This window comes from Sturnira hondurensis, unplaced genomic scaffold (genome assembly GCF_014824575.4).
Source record: "Sturnira hondurensis isolate 20B ecotype Veracruz unplaced genomic scaffold, ASM1482457v3 Scaffold0010812, whole genome shotgun sequence".
Classification (NCBI taxonomy): Eukaryota; Metazoa; Chordata; class Mammalia; order Chiroptera; family Phyllostomidae; genus Sturnira; species Sturnira hondurensis.
Window position 1 is genome coordinate 3676681 of NW_028083443.1, and position 26644 is coordinate 3703324.

Below are 26644 nucleotides of genomic sequence, written 5' to 3' on the forward strand. Positions count from 1 at the left end.
AAAAGGAGCCATTAGGCCAGTAATACATTGATACCAAAGGTGACTTAAAACAATTTAAAGTGAGAATGAAGGGCAAAGAGGGGAAGAGGCAATGTGAAGCCATTTCTTAATACAAACATTTTCAGAATTCTCAATTGTGTAATGCCTGAGGGCTGCAAATTTTTCTTTCTACTGATGCAAGATACAGGACAATTTTTAAAAATTTAACAACTGCTTTTAGGTAAGACTATTTTATTTAAAAACTTTTCAAAATATAAAAATAATAAACATCATGGATATTTAACAAACACAACATAATTCAACTATAAATAAAAATGTTGACAACCCCACAGAAACATGTAATACTATAAACATTCTAAGCATAAAAGAGTAGTTTTCTAGTTCAAGTTTTACCCTTTTCAGTTCAAGTTTTAGTACTTTTAAAAATAAACAAACAAACAAACAAAAAAGCTGCTACAGCTTAACCAATTACTTTTGCCCCACTCAAAGAGCAGGGAATTTTTTCCCCGTGCCAACACACACTGGTGAAATGGACACATACGGGCACAGGCACTAAAACCTGTAACAGTCCAGTCTCCAGGCAAGAAAAGGTTCCTTTGGTGTTTTAAGGTTCAACGATCCACAGAAACTGAGTTAAGCCACTTATTAAAGAACCTCTTGTGCCAGATATGTTCTATCACATCCCAAACAGGTTTCGGGATTCTGAGAATCAAAAATAAACATCTAATGAACGCTCTGCTGATTCTTAAGAACATTCACGAAGGCGCTGGAATGAGGTCTTGTGGGTGTAAATAACAATCTACACAGTAACACAAAACTCGTACAATGTAAATAATGCATCTCTTTCAACTCATCAAATATTCTATAAATACTTAAGAATTACCCTGCATCTTGTTGAGTAAAAGACAAACGGGAATTTAAAGCAGAGCAGGATCACACCATATTTGGGGACTAGAAAAGTCTTCCATTGGAAATAAGAAACAGGAAAACTGGGCCAAGCTGAAGGATCATTTTTTTAAATCCTAGCCAGGTTAACACCATTCCTCTTACTCAAAACAGCTGATGACAAACTGAAGGAACTATTTTCTTTTTGGGAAGCTGGGCACAAATAAATATGATGTCATTCTGCTTATTTTTAAATTACGGGGTGGTATTTCTAATGGGCTGGGCTCTTCACTAACCACTGACCATGTTCAGAATTATGATTTTAGAATAAAATATGTCACAAGCAATCAGAGATTAAAGCCTAGCAAAGTCTAAATAACAGGCTCAAAAATGATACTGAAAGATTTTATAGCACCAATGACTTTTTCCTAAGACACTTTGGGGCTGCATCACTTTAAAGTATTATTTACCTTGTAAACAAGACCAAAATATTCAATTGATCTGTATTTTGAGCATAAATATTTATAAACTCTATTTTAAAAAATCAAATATAGCATGACTAGAGAAGCTAGTAGTGTAAAATTTAAGTATATTGAAAAATATAAAGATATATATAAAAAGGCTTCCATAATGCAATCATGCAAAGGTAAACTGCTTCATTCAATTACACAAAAGTGATTCTGCAGTTAACTACACATAGCTCCACGAGAATTCCACTCAGGAAAATGAAAAAACCAATCCATATCTTTAATTCATCAACATATGGGAATATATGTAACTGACCTACCGGATCTCACAGCAATTTCTAAAAAGTGCAATGATCTTGAGAATCAAATCACCTAAACTCTGATTCCAAATGGTAAGTTCAATTTTGTTTTGCTTTATTTTGTTTTTAATTTAAAGGCAAGGGAAAAACAGGAAGATGACCCCCCCCCCAAAAAAAAAAAAACTGAGGGTGGTAGTATGTGTGGTCCACATCCAAAAACCAGCTGAAACCGGGAGCAGCAAATATAGCCTCTGCAGACAATGTTCTGTGGGTTTCTGACACACGCATACACATTACTGGATGGGCAGAGAGTCTTTCCTTGAAAAAATACTGAATTAATCTCAGAAAATATTTACAACTTCCCTGCAACTATATGCTAGTTTGCAAATATAAACTGAAACTAAAGTCTATTTTTAAAAAGGCCTTGTACACTTATTAGGTCATAATTATGTTAGAAGACCTTCCAAAGTATGTATTCTTCCTTCATACCGTGCCTAGTACTAACTATGCTGTCTCCAACTACAGTGGATCAAAATAGATCATTTACATTGTGACTGATGTGTTCATCTTTTTATTTTTCATGAAGGCAAGTGCAATGCATACTCAAGAAAGAAATATTCACAGAATAGTCAACTTTGCACACACAAAAAAGGAAAATATAGCATGAACAAGGATGAATATAATCAAATGCCATTTGGACTTTTCCAAGAGAGATTGTACCAACTATAACCTCCAAATTCTCAAATACCTCAGGAGGATCTGAAATACTCAAAAACTGATTTCCTGAAAACTGATTTTTAAATTGATGCCCATTTTAAAAAGGATGTTTGGGGTAAATACCTAGGGTTAAATTGAATCATACTCTATAAATAATTGTAAGCCATACTGCTTATTAATAAATAATATGGGCATATACCTTTTAAGATAGGAAAACTATAGTAGTCTTTAACAATGCCAGACACGCAGCATTATTTCCCCTTGCTTTTAAGATTGTCTTTTATGTCTTGAATGTGAGGAAAACATGGAACTGTGTAAATTAGACATTAAATAGATATTTTTTCAATACTTATACTCCACAGGTCATCCCGCAATACTTGAAAAGAAAAAAAAATTGTCTCATTGTTGATTTTGAAGAGCTAAGAATATTTTTAAAGATTATTCAGGTAAGTGGTCTTAGGAACAGCTTCACTAAGTATTTTAGAAGAAATAAGCAAGGGTGAGTAAAAAACTATTTTACCATCTGTTCAAAATCATTTTAAAGGACTATTCTAACTCTGGGAATGTACACCGTTGAACCCCCTCCCAAAATGTAAACTAAACATATACTTAATGTTTTAATCATTTTGTTCATTCTAAATTTTCATGTGAATTACAACAGCATCATGGCTTTACAGATTTCCTAGACACAATTCTCAACTTGGCTGAGACTTAACTTACGTCACACTAGGAAACCAAGAGGTCTTTTGCGTTCTTATGGTATATAAAAAATAAATGGCTATAAAGTAAGGGGGGAAACATTTAAGAATAAGGTAAAACAAAGCAGACACTCAGATACACTTCTGGACTCAGATGTACCCTTAGAAACTGTAAAGATAAAATGCTAATTATAGCATATGTAAACATCTACTCAAATGGATAAAGGGCAAACATGAAATGCCAGAGTGACATCATTGTAACAGTCGTGTCCAGACAGGAACAGGTCTTGCTGCTGTAGTCAAAGCTAAATTCAGGCAATGATGGTCTCTCTCTGCTGGAAAAAGAGAAGACTATTAAAAAAACTGAAAATAGTAAATAAATCTAAAAATTGAATCACACCATACATTGACCTCCAATTTTTCTAAGTATCAAAAAAAGTCTATTTTAGAAAGAATCAAAATAAACATTGTAGACAGACTTCACAGAAGATCAATTCCGGCTTGAAATGATTTAACAAAACCTCTCTGCATCACGCTTCCTTCAAACACTACACTGCAAAGATCACAGCTCTACAACATGACTATGATCTAAAAATTTGGGCTAGGAAATGTAGTAACCAATCAAATAGCAAATTTTTAGAGGTGTGGGTAGGCAAAGTAATTTGAAAAAATCATGAACAAATGCCAAGATTTTATATATATAAATGAAAGCAAAAACAAGTTTCCTGAAGATTTCAAAGTAATTGCAACATATAATTAATTTCTTTAAATTCCACATGATAATCATTTTATTCTTTAGTCATGCTATATATGACATAAAATTCTATAAGAAGCACAATGATTAAATAACAAAAATAAAAAGGAACACACCAAAATGAGACAGTGCTTGGTATACAAAGGAAGACTAATCTTGGATGATGGGGAGGTGAGTGGACAGATGAAGTAACAAAGGAAGGAGGGATTAGGGAGAAGCAAATATAATAACCGATACCAAAAAGGTAAAATAAAAGTACTCTCAATTACACTAAGTAGTAACATCATACTTACAAAGTGCAAGAAAATTATTTATTACCAAATTTGAAAATTTTCAACTAAGCTATGTTTTCATTAGAAATTACTGAGCAATGGCAGTCATGTTCTTCAAGATTTGTTTCTTAGGACTTTGAGGGAGTTATTTTGGAAGATTATCTGCTGCCATCTGATAGGCATATAAAAATTAGAGAGAGTAAAAAACCTACTCTTCTCTAAATGCCTGCATACATACCTTAGAGCAACTAGCCAGTTCAAGAAGTTAACAAGAACAAGGCAGTTCCTGAGGTCTGGGAAAAGGAAATTTTCTTCTTGCCTTTCAAATATTATAATTTAATACTAGATTAAACATCTACTTTACATTTATAAGGTTTTAGAAAAGTAAGAAAAATCCTGAGAAAGACCAAAAAGTGAACTAACTTAACCAGAATTTCATGCAACATATTTTTGTTTTAAAAGGCTTAAAAGACTTTTGCGAGAGAAAAAACAATAGTTTACTATAGTACTTATATAAATTCTAGAAGTAAAAATTTTCTATAATTAGTTCACATTATAGGTAAGGGGAAAAAAGAAAACAGATGATAAAGTTTGTATAATACTGTAATATAGCCATTGATATTTCATCATACCAAACATGCAACTGTTTGCTTTCTTTTTGTAATCCTTCGAGCCAATGATCAGTGTTCCCCATGTGACTGGAAACACCATCCTCACACAACAGTTCCAGTGACAGGGAATTCCCTTCAGTTAGACTCAGCCATACTCTCTACAGATAATGAGCTCAAAGGTGAAGTCAGGCTGTAAACTACTACAATGCATCTGGTCATGTCACGATAAAACGAGCAGTATGGAACACTCTCCCACTCCTACATGAGTTCAACAAATGCCTGGGCATTGGTTAAATATTAAAATTAATTTTAAAAATATTACCTCATCCAACAACATTTTAAAAACTGCTTAGGTAGAGACATAAAATACTGAAATATGTGAAATGACAACTCAACCATCCCTTGAGACAATCCTATTCAATCTTTTAACCAATAACACATAATTTCCTTCAATTTTTCCTGAAACAAATATCCAGCTACATCATTGTCAATCCTTTTTTCACTCCCAAGTCAGCCTAGATCTGTACCAAAGCAAATAACCTGTTATAACTGTAATAAAATATATGTTTCATGTTTTAGGTAACATATTATAATAAGGAAAGAGTTTTAAACTTTGAGTTCAGAGTGAATGGAAAAGTTGCAAGTAGAGAGGAAAAAGTGCTGATGAATACAGTTGATGAAGTTAATCTGTACTTCAGAGGCTGAATGGAATTTGTGCCGGCAAAGGCAAGCTTTGAAAACACCACGTACAAAACTGTACTAAGACACACTGTCTTTTGTACTAAGACAAACTGTACAATTCATAATATAAATTATGATAATCAAATCAAAATTGTTTCTACTGATAAGATAGAAACAACAGCAGCAACATGTACACAGAGTTGGAACAGATGTACTAAACTGTTTTAGATTAAACACTAATATACACCAGGGAAGCTACCGATGTGAAAGGGATCTTAGAGGTCATCTAGTCCAACCACTTTCATTTTACAGACAAGGAAACAGCCCTGGATAAGTTAAGAGACTTGTCTAAGGTCACAGAGTGAGTTACAGAGCTGGGACCAAAAGCTAAGTCTCTTAACCCATGTCCAGCACTCTACACTAGGTCATCTTTGGATATAAAAAATTCGTAGGATGGACTAGATTGGTGGCTCTTGCCACTCCCCAAACCAAAAGGCTATATTTTACTCCTGCAACTGACCACAGCATTTAATTCCCTAAAATATTAACGGCTTATTAATTGTTACGATATTCCACTAAGACTACACGTGCATTCCTCCATCAGCATTTGTAACCCCAGTGGTGCAATGCTTAACAGCAGCTGTTTAGCAAAATGGTCCCAATGACTAAGAAGACCTTTAAGAGATATTTTTGAAAAATCGGTAAGAATTCACAAGGAAGGTAACTGCCACTCCATTACTGGAGGTTCAAATATGCATTCATTCATTAATTCATCCAACAAACATCTTAGTGCCCACTATGAGTCAGGCTTTGTTATAATCACTAGAGATGATAAGATGAATAAGACATGGTCCCCTTCCTAGAGGAGCTTGTAACCTAGCGGGGAAGACAGACGTATAAACCAGATAAACTATATTACAACATAAGTACTTGTAACAGAGATATGAACAAAGTGCTGTATTAAAAGGGAGGGTAAAGGTATAAACTGGCTAATGACCAAGAAGTCTACTAACACTGTGCACGAACTACCACATTTATTGCACACATGATCTCTTGCTCAATGAATAATTAAAAAGGAGGTAGCAATGTAGAGTTGTTTGTTTGTTTTTTTTAATTGATAGCTGACACTGGAACCAGAATGCATGCATTCAAACCTAGTCCTTCCACGACCACCTGTGACTTGGGACAAGTCACTCCATCTCTATTAGCCCAAGTTTCCTCATCTGTAAAATGGAAATTAATAACTACCTTAAAGGGATAGCTTAAGTTTTAAATGAGAATAGATGAAAGTACATGTAGGGTACTAGTATTTATAAACATATTAATTTAAAAAGTTCAATAGCTATGACAATCTAAGTAATATTTAAAATTAAAATCATATTAATGCTAATAAAAATATAACTGTGAGCCTAATGAATGTTGCTAGTATTTAATTCCCATACTTTAGGACCAAACTAAAATATACTTGTGTTCAGATTCATTCACAGCAAAATGGCTTACATTACTGGAGAATGTAAAACTAGAAAAAGTGATTACCTATTTGTGAATTTAAATAAATAATAGGTAATTTCAGTTACATTATAAGGTGATTTAGAGTATCAGGCAAAACATCAGGCAAAAATTTACTAATCAAATTATGAAGCCAAAAATCATCATGGAGATTTAACTGGCCTTTAAAAGGTTTTCTTTCTTTATAATACCTGTTTGGTGTAAAGAGAAGAAACGTGAGCCTCTGCCAATTTGGCACATTCACGACTACTAAAAAGAAAAGAAAACAAACTTACCTAACAAATCAGAATAGCACATGGTCAACATACAAGACACTACATAAAAGTATATCACAGATGTAAATAGAGAAGTTTTCAAGTAAAGTCACCATTTTGACAAAAGAAATTTGATTTTAGAATTTTAAATACAAAAACAATGTACCAATTATAATTCAAAACATTACTATGAAGTAGTATTACTATCAAGAACATACATAATATAACTCTAACCCTGAGTGTGGGACAAACCCACTAGTCACCCCATTGGCCGAAGACTATGGGTAGTAGAGTTATAGTTTGTGATTGGGAGGACCACAGTATGTAAAGAAAGTGCTATTTTAAATGTGATTTTTAATGTAATCACTATAACCTCAGAAGGAGCAGAAACACTTATAACCAAAATGAATTTAAAAATGTAAATATATCTCCCACCCCCTCCTTCTACAAAGTATGCATTTATTTCCTGAATCAACTTTAAGCGATCATGTTCATTTGCCAGAGATAGTCACATAAAATATCACAATGTTGTTGCAAATGTCAAAGACTTTTATACAGTATAGGAAATGCACACTTAAAATATCAGACTGAAACACTTACCAAACAGTGTTTTCCTAAAGCAGTATCTATAGTACATTTCTTTATTCATACATCTTCAAATGGTCAAGTTTTCTTTCATACATCCAAAATGTAATGTGATGGTTTTCTTATTCACCAAATGTTAGCTCTACTTGAAGTCTGGTTCCAAACTAATCAGCCTGCTTTTAAATTTTAAGACATCTGTTGAAAATTTATAGGATCAAACCAAACTGAAGTGGTATAAATTTTAAACATTGGATTGCACATTATTGTAAAGGTACCAGTAACCATTATTATTAAGAGTAAGTTAGTGATTATAGCTCCTTTAGTGATTATTGGGGGGAAGGGTATATTACCATCAGGAATGGTCTACTTTAACTTTTTTTTCTTTCTTTTCTCCTTTTTTTTTTTTTAAATCAAGGAACATTGTATTGTTTTTTTTTGTCATTACTTTTTTTTCTTTTCTTTTTAAGAGACCATTCCACTTTATTTTAAACATCTGAATGCATAAGAAGGGAGTCATATGCAAAGCAGTCATACACCATTATCAATGAACCCATATGGTAAAATACAGACACAAGTCCAACAAAAGGCTAATACATAGTAAAGCCTAAGCATACTACTATGTAATAATATGAATACATACTTGGAGATTTTAGTTAGAGAACTATGTTATCTATTCATTTTTGAAAACATTCATTAAGATTTTAAATGCAAATTCATTCCTTATTTGGAGTAAAACAAAATCCTCTAAGTTATAACAAGTGTTGGTCGTAAGTTCTCAGACCTATTCATTAAATTACAAAGAACCCAAAGAATTCCATAATGTTCAGTAGAAGTTTGTAATAAAAACATTGCATGTTTCTAGTATGTCTTTAGCAATTGTTTACTGAAATAAAATGCAAACATCAATCTTTCAAAATACAGGATCAGAAGGTAGTTTTCTTCTTTTTTGTCTATTTGTGGAATCCATCTCCATCACATTTACCAAAAATTGTTTTTACAAATATGTAAAAGTACATTAGATAATACTAATGAAACACAGGTAGAGTTCTAGCATATGCAGGTCAATGATCAGTCAAATCATCTTCTCCAAGAACGAGATTCATTGTCCTCTTCCTCTTCATCATCATCTTGAAGTAATGAGTCATCCACCATAGACTCTTCCTGAAACTTTAGGTTAAAATGCATTTAGGAATTTACACACACACACAAAAAAAAAAGAAAAAAAAAAAGAAAAAGGTGACACTTTTAAATACTAGTTTTTCCCAACAGAGTCGAATACAAAAGGTATTTCTATAGCTAGAGCATTCAAGGAACAAAGAAAAGCAACCTTTATGGACTCAATGGTTTCTCTATAGAATCTACTCTCGTTTGTATCATACAGGCACTAAAGAATTATCAAAGTAAAATAAAGCCTTTGTACATGCCATGTCCCCTGCTTCTCTCTACCAAGTGATGCTATCTTCTGCAAAACATTGCTTAGAATCTTTTTTTTTTTTTTAAGAAAACATCAGAAAGTCTTCTCTGACTTACCCTAACGCTGGACACTAAATCAACCAACAAGTTATATAAAAATCTATCCAGATTTTTTACTGTATGTAAACAAACGTTTTCTTTATAGAATTCCTTTCTTGTCTCTATTCCTTTCATAAGACCTTCTCGGACTGCTTTTCAAACTTTTCAAAATACCTAATACCAGGAGCTCTCCTGCTTTTCTCCCCATTCAATTCAAACTCATGGAAGGACATAGGTATAATCTAAAATATAAAATGACAAATCATGTATATGAGTTTCAAAACACACAATTTGTTCTTGCACTTGACTATGGAGATGTGTAACAGCCTCGAGTGCTCTTCAAGCAAAGTGAAGTGACACTATGAATATCTCAACGTAAAACATGGATTCCTTTAGTGCCCCTACCTTACCTTTATTTAACTTTCCCAACTTTTTCCTATAGCTTATTAATGATTAAACAAAACAGAGTTGCTTATTTTTAATACTGGGTTGTTCAAAGGACTCCCTGTCCTTTATGTTCACAAGTCTAAGTCATCAGACTAACTGCCGTTACTCAAGAAAAATGTAATCTTCCACACCAACCCTCCACTCAAATATCCTCTCAACTACGTCCCCCATCCCAGCTCTCTCAGTTATGGAAAGCTTCATTATCGCTTAGGGTTCAGCTCCACTGTTAGCAACTCCTTCAAGATTCTTCTGGACGGAAATAATCACTTTTTCCTTTGGATTCCGACGGCATATTGTTCAAATCTCTATTCAGTGTATCAGTGTGCCTTTTATTATAATTAGTTTCTTATGTGTCTGTTACCACCACCCCCCTTTCCAGATTATAAGCTCCTTGATGATAGGGACCGTGTCTTATTCATTTTTATGCCTATCACAGTATCTACAATATAGCAGCCATTCAGTCTAGTGAACTAAAACAGTATGAATTAAAATAAAAGGTACCTGAAAGATTAATAAAGCAGCTGAGCATATTCTAAAACCTTTATAAGTTCCTGTGGATAAAAATCTAATGAATAATTATTTTCTTCTAACAGTAAATGAAAACTGAGTATGGGTGATTTTTAATTTATTCTTTTTGGATTAGCAATCCACAGATTTCATTAATCCAGAACACATAAGGTTGTCTGCATTTATCTGATATCCCTGCCTGAAATATGGATCAGAAATAAGTTTTATGTTAAAATTATAGTCATAAATACATTTTATATAAAAATGTGAACATTTAAGAACAAAACTAAGTGGAAAAAAAACAAACATACTTCCTCTTCATCGGGTTCAACTTCTTCTGTTTCAACAGCCGAAATATTAGTTATTGGTTTATTCCACGCCAGTTTTAGATCCTGCCCTTTGAAACGAGCTCCATGAACTGCAGCCTAAAATAATTAAGACATAGGAATATAAAACATTAATAATTTCTGAAGAAAAAAATAAAATGTTACAGAACCCAATATTTAAATGAAATTAGCTAAACAGAGCAAAGACAGCTGTGGATTTGCTTTCTGGTTATTCTCTAGTTACTACATATTATAATGTACTTTTTATGGTTATTTCTAACATAAGCATAAGTGACTGGAAATGCCTTTACAAAGAAAACAAGAACAATTTCTCATAACTGATTAGAGTTAATTCACTATTAGCCACTATTTCACTAGAAGAACTAGGTCTACATGTTTACAATACAATGATATTTGCCATTCAAGGCAACAGTCTCAAAGTATTTCAAATTGCTGTATAAAAGTCTAAATTAGAATCAACAGGCTAAATGTTATTCACTGCATTTTAATTCTTAATTTACAAATAGTATATATAGTTAACTATAATTAGAAAACTTTTAACAAAATTATAATTTCTCATGTACAAAATATCACATTATTTTTAAATTACATGATCGCAAAGTGTCTGATATATTACTGTTGTAAAATATGAATATCTTTTGAACTTTTTTCCTTACAAACTGAAGTACTTTCTACAAAGCTTTCAGAGTTGCATATAAAACAAACTTAGTAAAATGTAAGTATTTGCTACATTAAGTGGCTGCTTTGGAAACTGCAAATTAAAGTAACATGGACTAGCATAAATCAAAGTAAGCAACAAAAAGAAATAGCACAATGTCAAAGTACAGCATATGTGAAATGTAAAAACAATCGCATGTTCAATGATCTGACCATGAGTAGTGTGATATTGAAGTCCCCAGGTATAAATTTTAAATCTGTACATATAAATTTATGATAAATTTAAAAGACTCCATGCCTATGAAAATGCAGCTCAGCAGTCTTTAGTCCATAGCATTCTCACAATACCATGTAACTAATTTTTTTAAAAATATTTTATTTATTTACCTTTAGAGGGGAAGAAAAGGAGAGAGGAAGAGAAACATCAATGTATGGTTGCTTCTCCTGCATCCCCAGCTGGGAACTGGCCCCTGCCGGGAACTGGCCTGCAACCCAGGCATGTGCCCTGACTGGGAATCGAACCGCAATCGTCTGGTTTGCAGGCCCATGCTCAATCCACTGAGCTATGCCAGCCAGGGCCCATGTAACTAATTTTTAAAGTACTTAATACATAAGAGTTAAGTTCAGAAACGATTTATAATTTTTGAAGATGTAACTATTACATAAAAATATATTACTGTAAGGAATTCCAATCATCTCATGCAAAATGTCTATTCCTAAATCTCATCATCCAGCTAAAAAGGCAAAAAATGTTGGTGACATTTTTTATAAGTTCTTGACAAAAAATTCTGATGACTAATATTGTAAATTTCTATATTCAGCATATGTTCTTCAAATTTTTAAGATAAGTCTACAATTCTCTAAAGTTTCAATTTTAAAATTATTTACAGGATGATTTTCAAAGCTAGGCATGTTTAGCTTTTCATTAACTGTTCCATTAGAAACTTGGCCATTTCGCTGCATTAATTTTTTTAATAAGTGAGTTCTTGCCTTTTGAAGATATAAAATTATTTCAAGTAATCTGTAACACAAAATCCCTTCTTAAATTTATTTCTATTGTATTTTTTCCATTACTATTTATCCTCATTTCCCTTCCTCAGTATAAAATCTTTAAGATTTAAAAATGTCTTCTGCAACTCACCCGTTTTATTTTTTTAAAATTTGAAGTCACATGAATGGAAAACATAATCCATAATTACTCCACTCTAAGTGTAACCACCATTCAATAAAGAGTTTGAAAAAAGTCCTACATAGATACTAAAAAGATTTGCATACAAACATGTGTGTGAAATATATGTGGAAACACACTTTACCGGTTTTACAACTTCCTTTTTATATTATTAACCCATATTTTTCATAGATCCTTTCCCCGTATCTATCCCACAATAAATATATCACTTTTCTTGAATGGCCACACACACACACACACACACTTTATCATATTTAAACCAATTTCTTGAATAGTTTTGTCGTATTTATTTGACAAAATATTTCTTCTCAACTGGACATTTTCTTTATATGCATGTTTTTCTTCAAGGAGGAAGGGCTGTTATTGTTTTGCCACAAAAAGATTTTAAATTTTCATAAACTGAAAATTATCAACATTTCTCTATGGCTTCAAGATACTCGGCCAGGCCGTATAAAGCTCTCTCCACACTTATATTATTTTCAGAAATTCTGAGTTTTTACTAATCTTAGGTATTAAACAAAATTTATTCAACTTGAATTAAGTTTGATATTAAAAAAATTAAGACATATGTCTTATTTCTTCCAGTCAGTTATCCCAACATTATTTACTGAATGTTTTATTCCCTGATTTAAATACAACATCTCCTATGTTATTTGCTAAAATTCTTGTATTTACTTAGGTCTATTACTAGACTCTATTTTGTTCCATTACCACCCTATTCCATATCATTACTACATTAATTATTTCATAATAAATTCAATTATCATTCCTCATACTTTTCAGAATATTCTTGGTTATTCTGATGCTATTTTGTCTTTATGGCTTTTGTTAGTTTTTCTTAAAGATTTTGTTTATTTTTAGAGAGAGAGGAAAGGAAAAGAAAGAGAGGGAGAGACACATTGATTGGCTGCCTCTTGCAGAGCCCTGGCAGGGCACCTGGCCCACAACCCAGGCATGTGCCCTGACAGAGGATTGTACCAGTGACCTTTTGGTTTGCGGGCCAATGCTCAACCCACTTAGCCATACCAGTCAGGGCAACTTTTGGGATCTTTCTGCCACATCCAGTATGATACTGTCTTAATTACTGTCACTTATAAACTAGATCAATGCTTTTCATAGTGTGAAGCATACTATGGCAGTTGTTTCAAGCTCTGCAAGCATTTTATTAAAATGCACTTTAAAAATAAACTTTGTGCTATGGCTGGTATAGCTCAGTAGACTGAGTGCAGGTCTGTGAACCAAAGGGTCACCAGTTTGATTTCCAATCAGGGCACAAGCCTGGGTTGCAGGCCAGGTCTCCAGTAGGGGGCGCATGAGAGGCAACCACACATAGATATTTCTTTCCCTCTTTCTCCCTTCCCCCTCTCTAAAAATAAATAAATAAAATCTTTAAAATAAAAATAAACTTTATAAAATTTTAATCAAGAATCATGTTTTAATGTATTCTATAGGATATCTATCTCAGCAAAGGTAGTAGTAATCATAAAGGTTAAATGTAGGGCTAAATGTGAAAATACAGAAAATATAATACTAAATGTAGGCCTGGCTGGTGAAGCTCAGTAGATTAAGCACCCACCTGGGAACCAAACAGTCACCCGTTTGATTCCTGGTCAGGGCACATGCCTGAGTTGTACTGCAGGACAGGTTCCCAGAAGGGGGTGTGTGAGAGGCAACCACACACTGGTGTTTCTTTCCCTCTCTCTCCCTACCTTCCCCTCTCTCTAAAAAGAAATAAATTTAAAAAATACTAAATGGGAAGTGTAATAAAAAAATAAAATTTTAAAACAAAAAAATAAGAAAGAAAAGTGAAGGAAATAACCTCAGATGAAGATAAGCTAAAGAAAAAGGAAAAAACCCAACCACATTTCTATAAATACACTAAATCATAATAAAATCTATGAGATTAAAAAAAATTAAATCTCTAAAGCTTTTAATAGAATAAGAATCATTTGTACGCACTTATTCTACCTTAATTTTAAAGCCAGCATCATACATAATATTAAAAACACTATCGGTGACATCATTCATCATTTTCATTCATTTCATGAGCATAAAAATGACATTTCAAGACACTATTACTAATGTTTAAAGTTTTCTAAAGATATTAACAAATAACAAAAAGTAGTAAGTGTATACATACATAGTTAAAAGTAGAAAATATAATTTAAAAATCTCATTTAAAATAGCAATAATATAAATTACCAAGGAAGTAAGCAATATGATTACCTACATAAAGAAAATCATTAAATGCTCTAAGACCAAAATAAAAATAAAAATAACTGAAAAACTTGAAATACATTGATGTTCCAGAGGAAGATTTAGTATTATTAAGAAGTTAGTTGTCCCCTAAATTACTCTATCTTTTTCGGAACCAGATAAGCTTATTCTGAAGCTCATATAAAAAGTAAACATGTAAAATCCAACAGATTCTGAAAATGAATAGTAATGGGCATTAAAGGGAATCCAAATAACAGTCCTGCAAACTATTAAAATGTTATAAAGTTAGTTTAATTAAAAGAGGCACATGAGCAGAAAATAGAACAGAGTCCAACACATGACCAAATAAACATATTAAGACATTTTTATGTACTAAGGAAAACCAGCTTTACTCAATGAAATCAAAGAAGGCTTCCTATTTTACTCCTTATATCCAAATAATTTTCTTACAAAGTTTTTTTTAAAAAATAAATGTAAAATCAAAGGGAAAAAAGGGAAAAAGAAAACTATTAAAGGACTAAGGAAAAATGCTTATCATTTCAGACTGGTGAAAACCTTCCCAACTACAGAAAAAAATTAAACAACTCACTATTACTACACAGCAAAATACAGCACAAATGAAAATTCATAAAAATGTTTCTAACTTATGTGCTAATTTTCTAGAATATAAAATGCTCACACAATTTCTCAGGAAAAGATAAGTAGAATATACAACTTATCGGGCAAGTGACATTAATGACTGAGGGAAACATAAATAAATAACATTTAAACAAATGTGAAAACTGTTCAACTTCAATAAAGAGAAAAGTGAATTAAAACTGAAATGAGTGGCTATTTTACAAAAATAAAACTGTTCTGTATGTTACTGTGACTTACATACCCATGTTTTTTTTTTAATTAAGAAAACTGGTAAAACTACTATGTATAGTACACACTATAGCAAGAGTGTGGAGAAAAGGCACTCAAACATATTTGGTGACTTTGTTCAGTAAGTTAAAAATATTAATGTTTACAAAAACATATCTTTGGTGGGTAAGCAAGTATGGTACAACCTTGCATGAAGGGCAATTTCAGAACTATCCATCAAAAATTTAAATGCACATATCCTTCCACCCAGCAGTAATGTATCAAGAATATATCCCTTAATCATATTCATATGTGTACAGACAAACATGCACCAAGAGTACTTTCACTGCTGAACAGTAAGAGAATAAAAACAAAGCCTCCCAATACAGCTAATTACATTTGGTGCATCCATATAAATGAAATACCTATGCAACAACGAAGAAATAAGGCAGCTCTTAATATGAAATTATCTGAGGATAGACTGGTATTGTGTAAAAGGTCAAGGTAAAGAACACTGCTCATACACTATCATTTCTGTGAGGAAAAGATGTATTCTTGTAGATTCATAGGCTTAGTATGAAAATATAAACAAACAAACAAACAAACAAAATACCTAAAAATATGTGTAATCTCTGGGCAGGGAGACAACCTAAGGATAAGGATGAGAAGATGATTTACTTCTTATTCCACAACCTTTGGAGTTCTTATGTCACAAACATGTACTGCCTATCCAAAAAATTAATGAATTTGAAAAATAAAATTTAAAGCTCTACTTTAAAGTAGAAAATACACTCAAATATGTAAACCAGCAACCTTTCACACAATGAACATTATCAATAAATTAATGTATGCTGTCAAAATTCAATAATTTTTAAAGTTGTACAATCCCTATTTTGCTGAACCTACATTTTGAAACTGCAAAGGAATTTTTTAAAACAGGGTTTTCATTTCTCATCTAATTACTATATAAAGCACAACTACAACCATAACAATAAGTCAGAAAAACTAGATGATTGTCATGTAAAATTTCTTTCCCAATTTAAAATTTTACATTCCTTAGAACAGTCTCAATGCATACAAATACTCTGCAATACATATATGCAGTATATACCTAGTTAATAAATCATAAGAAAAAAACCTCAGAATATTAAACTTTTCTTCTCAGCAATCATATTATCTGTGGTAAAGGTGATATTTTTATTTTCAGACATATACAGAGCATATAACTAATTATGTTGCTGTCAGTGAAATGCTGTGTTTTCTGCATGAAAATAGGAGACAGAGATAAGGAGACCCTTGTGATCATGTGAGTACAGTAAAAACCATATAATCCAGAATTAACTAGCAAGTATTAGTCCAAGTTCTTATTCTTTCTTCCTACCTCTCTGTGTGTGCATGTGTGTACAAAACCCTATATTTCAGAATTAAATGGAAAATATTAGCTTTCCATTTTCTTTATATACATGTATATATATATGTGGATATACATGTATGTATGTGTACGTGTTCATGAATGTACATATATACTTTTTACTCCCAGCTCTGACCACTGGAAATGATAGTGACTGCAACATACTCAGTAGTAATGAGCACCCCTAGTACTCAGACTGTGATCTCTAAACACCCTTTGCTCAGGTAAAAAAAAAAAAAAATTTTTTTCAGAGCTCCTTAAAAAAATGGCCAATTCCCAGGACTGCAAGAGAAAATGAGTAAGATCAACCAGAATACCTTTTCATACCAAAAAGAAAGCTACTATCATAATCCATTAGGTCCTGTCAAAAGGACTCAGAACCAAACTTTTAAACCAGCCACTGACCAAAAGTTGGGCAATACATAAAATAACTGAGAGAAATGGATCAATACCCATGAAATGTTTTGATCTATGAGTTCATGATTGTGGGATACCAATCAAGCTATCTCAAAATATGAACCATATTCTGGATCCTTAAACCAAGTGAATTTTTAAAAAAGAAGAAAATTATGGAATGTAAACCTTGATGGATATTTAATAATTCCTAGAAAATATCAATCATTTTTGGTGTAATAATAGTAATGTGTTTTATGTTTTTAAGGCTCCAACACTGAGAGATACACTGAAATGTTCACAGATGAAACTATATCACTGAGAATGGCTCCAAAATAAGGACGGGAATGTTGTAGTGGGTGAGTTATGGACAAAACAAGATGGGCTGTGTGAGGGTAACTGCGGAAACTCTATGATGAGCATAAGGGGTTCATTTCATAATTTTAATTTCTATGCTATGAAATGTAAAGAATAACTGTTTAAAAGCTAAAACATTTTATTCACAGGCTTTGCTCCAGTCATTTGTCTATTTATTCTTGCACATCATCATTCAAAGTTTGAAGCAAATTAAAAACAAAGGAAGCAGGCACATGCACAACAGAGGCGGGGAAAGGCTAAAGATCTGACAAATGACGGAGGAAGAAAAAAGGATAAAAAGTAGTTAGAAGGTGGGTTCAGTATCTTACATGGAAAATGGTTCTGGAAATCATTAGCATTTGGAAAAAACAGGGTTAAGCAAAATTAAACAGATGTGTTTACCCTCTGCCTTTTCAAGTTGCTGAGATTGTGAATCTACTTGAAATACACAAAACGCAGCTTTTCACTAACCTATCTAACAAAAGAATCCTGTTAGCGGAGCTCTTGCAGAACCAGTGTTCTGTAAAAACTGTGGGAAAACTGACCGAAGGTCAGAAGAGTTTTAAAGCTGCAATCCCATCCTAGTGTACCTTACATTTTTAGTAAACGTAATGATTACAACTAATCTATAAAAGAAAGCTAATACCAAGTTTATTAATGTTTGTAATAACCACAGTATACAATGTTTAGGCAGAAATTACATTAAAGGACCACAAATTAAAAAAAGAAAGGTAAAATCTAATTTTTAGAACTTACAGGGAAAGACCTCTTTCCACTCCTTAAACTCTGTAGGCCAAGCTACAAAGCCACTTTCCAACAAGCTTTAGACTTAGATTTACTAATTCTGGTAGCACAGTGCTTATCATATACCATCACTTAAAAGCGAATCGGTAAAAACATACACAAAAGACTCTGCTGTGTATATCATTTGATTTCTCTTGACTGAATCCACTTAAACATATTGTTCTTGCTATTAATTTACTATTTATTCAGTCAGCCACAACAATTACTAGCTATTATTGCACAATTCTCTATGAACCCAATTTTGTATTTCTAACTTCAGGTCTAAAGAATGAGAATTTTGAAATCATTTGTTCTTTCTTGTCACTCTTCAGTTTCCAATCATTTCTCTTTCTGGGGAAAAAACCCCCCAATAATAACTGTAGTTAACATTAAGAGGATTTACTATGTCCCAAGCATTGTTCTAAGTACTTGGTAAGTTGGGAATTAGTGAATCCTCACACTAATATACTAATGGAATAAGAGTCTTTTTCCTTTCAAAATAAAAAGCTATACATACCTCTTTGGGTTTGAGACTGATTTGTATGAAACAGAAAATTAACTGTCCTTTTCTAAAACTGGATCCTTGTATCTTACAAAGGTATAGGAACAATTCAGAGTAGGAAAAATAACATTCTAACCAGTCATGGGAAGAGACTACTTTTTTCTGTCTTGTTTGGATACTAATCTATCTTCAGTACATAGAATAGTGATAGGAAAATGGAAATAAAGCGGTAGGAACCATCTTCTAACTAGTAAGAATCAAACCATAACCATCTTAGCCTGAAGCTAAAAGTGTTCTGTTTATATTATTATTATTATTATTATTATTATTATTCCTTAAAATATTTTGGTCTTTTTCCTAGGTAAAATTTCTCACTTTTCAGTTATATTTGAATGTCTCAATTAACTTATTCCTATACTTCCAGTCTGAAATATTTTACATCTATTGATTATAGAAAATAGAGACATTCACTTATTCATCTACAACAATGGCCCAGAAAATAAAAATATTAGAAAATAAACATTAGCAAAGGTTGATAAGTTTCTTGAGGTCTGTCCTTTATCTTGACTTTATATCCTCCTACATTTTGATATTAAAATTTTACACAATGGTGACAATAAATGCAATCTCTTGTGTACTTTTTAAGCATTCTTCCATGACAAAATGAAAAATCAGCAACCCTATATCAAACATACCAATTTTTAAATTTCTGAACTTAATGTTCCCTGAAATCCAGAAGTTTAAAAATCAGTGCTTAGCTTGTACTCTGCCTATATAAGCGCCAACTGAATTTTCTATTCTCTTCTAAAAGAGAAATGTTACAAAATTTCAAGAAATGTTATGGCTTAAGGAAATGTTTATGGTTTAACAACTTCTATAATTCCAAATGTTTATCACACCAATGGCAGTTTCTCCTTTGAGCCTGTTCAGTAAATCCAACTAAAATGGTTATTTATCCTGAAAAGTATTTTCATTATATATAACTTAAGCTACTTTATCACTTACTCAAGGTTAAAGTCTTCTTATACATTAATCCCAGTCTTTTAAATTGACTGCTATTCATTTGGAATATATATAGAGACTCATATATATATATATAGATATAGATACGTTTTATCTATTTATGAGATTATTTATCTATTTATGAGACAAATATGTTTTATCTATATATGAGATTATTTGGCTATTTATTATATGAGAGAAATTTATACATCTGAGGTAGAAAAATTAAGACTCAAGAAAGAAGGTGAATATAGGTCTTAGCAAGAGCAAAACCTCCAAAAATTACTGAAAGTCAAGAGGCTTATTTTCCCCCTCATTAGCCACATAAGCAAGCCGAACAAAGCAATACATATATTTTTAAAGTTCTTACTGAATCCACAAACTTGACAATACACTTTCTAACCATGTATACAATAACTACCACCATTATTTATAATGTGACTGCTTCCTAAAAAATAAAATAGAACTCAGTACCTAACATTACACTGAAGTCATCATTTAAAGGAAGCTTATTCTTAACTTGTATTCAACAATACCTTCAAGGGAAAACTTGATCAAATATCTACTTTTCCAATATAACATTTACATATGTTTATAAGAAAGTTTTAAACTTATCAATTATAAATTATAAGTTTTTATTTTCATAAAGGATCATTAAATAAGAGTCAAAACTGTATTTATAAAATGAAAGTTTAGAATAAGGAATTCCTAGTCTATAAAACTATCCACTTACCCACCCTACTAACCTAGAAACTAAGTTATTAGGGCTCAGGGCTCAGGGCTCAGGGCCCAGGGCTCAGCTGAACACTTTTCTGCGACTTCGCAGACCCACTGTCTTTAATTGGTTATAATGTCCCAAGAGCAACTCCTACCAGGTAAGCTCCAGCAATGTAGCACTGTGCTGGCAGGAGCTATACAAAAAGGATAAATCAATCTTTAGCAGGTTTTCTAAAACTTATTTAACCTACAATCAACTTAAAACTTCTGAAAACCAACAAACTCTTCCATTCACATTAGATTAACCAATTTGGAACATTTACTTCCTTTTTCCAAGGACAAAATGGTACATCTACTTTTCTACAATCCTAAACAAAGAACACACAAGGCTTAAATGGTTCCTATAAATCCCCCACACCTCACACCCATTTTTCTTTTTTTGATCTTTTAAACCCAGAAGAAAGAACAGGCTGCATATACTCTGGTCATTCTTTGGAAAGACAATTCAACATGTACACAGTTTAAGACAACAATACTAAAAGGGCTCTAAAAAGCTAGAGCTTTATATCGTGCCTTGGGAAAAAAAGCTGCAGAGGCACAGTTGGGCATATGCTGACCGAGGGACCATTCTTTTGGGTTTAGCCAACTAAACCCGAAGGAAGCAGCAGATGCGCGTGGTTAAGAAGGGCAGCCACAACGATTCTACCTTGGCTTCCACCTCATCCCTCACCACTCAGTCTGACAAAGACTGGGCCATCGGTGAAAAACGATAATGGAAAGTGGGGTGATCTTATCTCCTGTGAAAGGGGACATACTGCTATGTTCTATCTATTGCCAAAATGGAGTTATTTGGTAAGTTTAAAAAGTCATTTATATTAAAACTTAAAAGCAAGATTTATAAAACATTTAAATCTGAATCTTCAATAAATTAGAGTATTTGTGATACTTACTGCTTCAGCTTCTGCTCTCGTCTTGAATGTAATTATTGCGTGAAGTGAAGAGTCATCAATCTGACAATCTTCAATTTCACCATATTGCTTTAAATTAAAAACAAGTATTTCCTCCAAATAAATATTTTGAAATAGCCAAAATCCTAATGGTTTTTAAAATATTTAAATACAAATAAGTATAATCCAGAGCATAAAACAATTCACGGTGATTAACAAAAATAATGATGAATAATTCATTTTAGTACTTGATACCGCAAGATAAGGCATGGTCCTGTCTTCCAAATATAATTTACTTTATTTTACAATTGAATTTACTATACTAGAATTAAGGAAACTTATACTTGACTGAACTATTCTTTAAATAAAGAAAACAATGATCAAAGACAGCTTCCTTACTGTCTTTCCTTTTATACTCATTACTCTGACCTCAGAATACGCTAAATTCTTTCTAAAGCAGAGTATTTAATATATTTAATCCTCAAATATCCTCTGTTTTTGTTTTTTTGTATCATTTCCAATTTAAAGATGGGGGTAAAAAAGACAAAACTTAAGTGATTTCCCCAAAATAATTAAGTTAGTTACCAGGATAAAAGTCCAGGTCCTTTGATTCAAAAATTTAACACCAACTGACCCTGACTTCACTCTTACTACAGACTTCTCTAGACCACACTCGTGCACGCACACACACGCGCACGCACACACACACACACACATTCTCTCTCTCTCTCAAGCCATTTAAAATCTAAACATATGAAATTTTGCTTGTTTTGGTTAGGTTTTATTTTTTACATGGAGAATTTTTCTACAAACAGCAGCTTTATCATATAAAATTCTATTTCTTTATATATCATTAATACCTTCCTTTTTTCTTATCCCAAAATAAAATTATAAACACAACCTCATTAAATGCATACACCACTCCATATAGAAAAACTCTGTAGAGCATGTGAGAGACAACAGCCTCCAGAATCGGTCGGACCCCAGCTCTGTCAGTTACTAGGTGTGTACATTGAGCAAATTCCTTCGTCTCTCCCATTTCTAGAGCAAGCACAAACAAGGCACCTATCTCGCAGAGCTGTCAATTCCTAACACAGTGATTATATAAGGCACTCAGAATAGCTCCCCCCAAATAAATGCTCTACAAGTTTTAAGCTATATTTTTTATCCACTGTGACCAGTAGCAGTTTCATTTCTAGGATGGCTAGATCAATCAAGAATATTAATAATAAATAAAATTCCATCTTAATTGAAAAAATCTGGATGACCCATGGCAATGCATTGAACTTTAAAAGTATTAAATAAAACTAAATCATGAAACTTTCCTCTCTAAAACAATAGTTTAAGTCACAATACCTAAAGGCCTACTTAAGTGTAAGAACTGTAACATTTTTTCCAGATAATAATTAAACAAACAAAAACCCCTACAGTTTGTCATTTAAATGATAACATTATAAATTAATCAAAGTCTTTGGTCAGATTAATGGGTTTAAACTACTCATGTCATGTTCATAATTTCCCCTTTAATATATCCATGATCCCCAACAATGATTATCAATATTGGTTTTGTTGTGCAGTAAGAAAGTACCGCAAAATGAGGAAGAAGGTCTTCTCTATCACTCTCTGTAAATGCAGAAATCTCCAATGCCCTGGGACGGTGATCCACCACAGCATGACCAGGCACACCTCGACCTCGACCTCGACCTCGACCCCGACCCCTGCCTCGGTTATGAGCTGCACCTCGACTCCTTGAATGAATTCCTCTACCCCGACCAGATGAAAGAATCCCTCGTTTTGCAGCCTAGAAGAAATTAGACACACAGGTTAAACATCACAATTACTAACACAAGCCAACTGTTAGACTTTATCAGGTAAGTCAAACTTTTATACAATATGACATCATATTCAAATAATGCCCAATAAAAGGATCTCATCATTTTAGTTGGTTTTTACTTTCGAAAAAGAAAGCAAATTTATGTAGTTAATTAATTTAGGGAATTTCAGGGGAAATAGGGGAGGGATTTAGAGGAACAAATATAAAGGATACATGGACAACAACTAAGAAGGGTGGAAATGGGAGGGGGGCACGCGGGGGTGGGATGGTAGTAATAAGCAAAAAACTGTACTTGAAAAATAATTAAATGAATTAAAAATTTTTGAAAAAAAAGAAAGCAAAATAACATTAAGCAATGTTTTGAAATTATTAAATGTGCTTTCTTCTACTGAGTTCTTATTCAAGACATCAGCCATCATCACAAAAAGACCAGCAATTCTTGATTTCCAAATAATAGTGTTAAGTGTCAAGTTAACACAAGTTAAGACTACTTCTGAAGTCAATTTAACACACGTATATAAAATACTACCTACATACACGATAAATGTATTTTCCCATTTGTGACTTTTGAAGTGTTTCTATTTGTTTCCCTGTTGACTTCAGTGGGTAGTTGTCCCAAATTCATTATTTTGATCACTTACAGAAACATCATATATCCCAATGTTGCACAGTGATTTATATTCCACATCACTCTATAGAATAGCACACCATTCTTTCATTCCACAAACATTTAATGAATACTTCCTATGCACAAGCCCTTACCCTTATGAAACTCAAATCTTAGAGGGGTAAGACGACATTCAGCAACTAAGTTTATATTCTATAATTACATTAATGAAGTGACTCAAAAAATGAAGAACAGAACACTAAAGATCTGCACAGAGCGCTAAGATTTGCAGTAAGTAAACTACCAGAATGAAAGTTTCATGCTTTTCTCCTCTGGTTTTATTCTCTACTTTATCCCCAACACATATAATAGTAGCTGCCGGGCTGTACATACTTAGTATTTGCTCAGTGACTCAAAAAAAGAACAAAAACCAAGCAAGGCCAGGGTAAGAGGGAGGGTGGTTGCAGCATAAACAAAGGAAGGAAGCTGAGAGGAACACAGTACTTCAAAGCGTGAATAAAACCCAGTGAAGATGGACTACATGGGACGGAGAGATGGAGCTGGAGAACTAGAAAGAGCCAGATCATGAATAACTTTTAAGAACCACATTAAAGATTTTGAATTTTATCCCAAGAGCCATGAAAATCATTTAAAACAGGGGGGTCAAATTCATTTTCACTGGGGGCCACATCAGCTTCACAGTTGCCTTCAAAGGGCCGAAAAAATTCCAGGACTGTATAAATGTAACTACTCCTTAACTATTAAGGAGCTGAAATTACATTCGGCCCTTTGAAGGCAACTGAGAGACTGATGTGGCCCCTGGTGAAAATGAGTTTGACACCCCTGAATTAAAACATTTAAAGCAGAAAGGTAGAATAATGTAATAAAATCAAGGTTCAAAATGTTATACTAGCAAGCGTTTTAAGAACAGAGTAGAAGGAAGAAGAGAACACGCTGGGATACCAGTCAGTAGTCTCCTTCAATAACCCCAGCCACTGAAGACAGTTGGTCTATAGTGGAGACAGAGAAGTAAACACATTTAAGGTAAGTCTGGAATTAACATGTATAAAACTTGGTAATTAACTGGACATGAATATTGAAGGAAAGAGAGGAACCAATGAAGACTCCCAGATTTTCAGTTTCTCAGATTGTGTAGATGGAGTTTAGGGTCAAAATAAGCACAATTTTGAACACCCTGGATCTGAGATTGTAAATAAAACATTCAAGTGGAAATGTCAAGGAGGCACCATTGCCAAATCTCTGCAAGCATAGATTCCATTTTTTCATCTTAAGACAGTAAATCTTTTTTTTTGTTCATCTATGTTTTATTTTATTTTTTAATATATATTTTATTGATTATACCATTACAGTTGTTCTACTCCCCCCCTTCATTCCCCTCCACCCGCACACTCCCCCCATTCTCCCCCCCTTAGTTTATAACCATGTGTCTCAAGTTCTTTAGATTCTATATTTCCCCTACTATTCTTGCCCTCCCCCTTATCTATTTTCTACCTACAACACAGTAAATCTTAATGTTAGCTAAAATAATCTAAAACCCAAATAAACTTCAAAGGTCAAGGATTAATGCTAAGAATGGAACAGCATACACAAAAGTATACTCTGAAGAACAAAGTGCTCCCTGAAAAAGGGAGTCCATGGACAAATAAGTTTGAGCAACACTAAATTTTTAGTATGTATTTTTGGAGATTTACAAATTAAGAGCTTCTTAAAAGCCCAATAGCCACAAGTGACATTTAACATAACCTTTTCCAAATTTATTTGGCCTCAGAGTCTTTTCACTAATATCTGTTAACAAAAAAATGAACTGGTGTAGTGAATGACCACCCTCTGGGAAACACTGCATTACTGCATATACTGACTACAAACTAAAGTTTAGCCAAAATTTAAAAAACACACAAATTATTCAGTGTTTGGCTATATCATGATAAACTAAAACACAGATTAAGTAAAAATATTAGTAATACTATTATTTATTTACTAAAATTATGAGCCAAAACGTTTTAAATGAAAATTTTTTTAAACCCCACCAACAGAGGCATCGAATCTCCAGAATGGGGAAAACACAATTTCTGTATTAAAAAAAAAGAAATCTGTATTTTCTAAAACCTGTTACTTTGGGCAGGACACACTGGCAACCACATCAAGTTTCCACAGAATGCAAAACGCGCAGGTTCAGGGGCGCCACCCTACGGCCTCCTCCTACTTCTAGATAAGACAGAGCTTTAGGACAAACGCGGTGGCCACCAACTGCTCAATCTGTATCACCTGGATGAGTTGTGCTATGTCAGAAAGAGATGATCAAGTGGCTAGCAAATCTGTAAAAAATTATTCTCAGATTAAGCAAAAGTAATCATCTAAAATATTAAAATTAAATTGGAACAACTAACAATAAATATGGACAAGCACCAAATTATGTTAAGGACATTAATTTCCCTGTACTTAATATAATTCTGACTTTTAAACATTTTGCTAAATGTTAAAAATTCTCATGTATATGAATCAATTTCACTTGATTTTTTATATAATCATATGACTGTAAGAAGATAGTTTATTTTCTCTTTTATAAACATCCACAGCACCATCTATAGGCAAAACTTAAGTAAGCATGTTCTTCGA

At 32.9% G+C, this 26644-nt stretch overlaps 1 protein-coding gene across 16 annotated transcripts in view; it reads right to left on the bottom strand.

Annotated features, from left to right (window-relative positions):
• Positions 1-1017: 1017 nt before the first annotated feature.
• RBM26 (RNA binding motif protein 26) overlaps positions 1018-26644 on the bottom strand; it is an 82321-nt gene continuing 56694 nt past the window's right edge. For 11 of the 16 annotated variants that reach the window (XM_037059402.1, XM_037059400.1, XM_037059396.1 and 8 more), the window contains 6 exons: positions 23155-23367; positions 21570-21656; positions 10510-10623; positions 7748-8899; positions 7085-7142; positions 1018-3401 (listed from right to left, as the gene is read on the bottom strand). In XM_037059402.1, the coding sequence (XP_036915297.1) occupies positions 8810-8899; positions 10510-10623; positions 21570-21656; positions 23155-23367 (504 nt within the window). In that variant the 3' untranslated portion in view covers positions 1018-3401; positions 7085-7142; positions 7748-8809. Of the gene's footprint in view, positions 3402-7084; positions 8900-10509; positions 10624-21569; positions 21657-23154; positions 23368-26644 lie in introns of all 16 variants that reach the window. The other 5 variants (XM_037059386.1, XM_037059388.1, XM_037059390.1 and 2 more) reach the window with 5 other exon arrangements.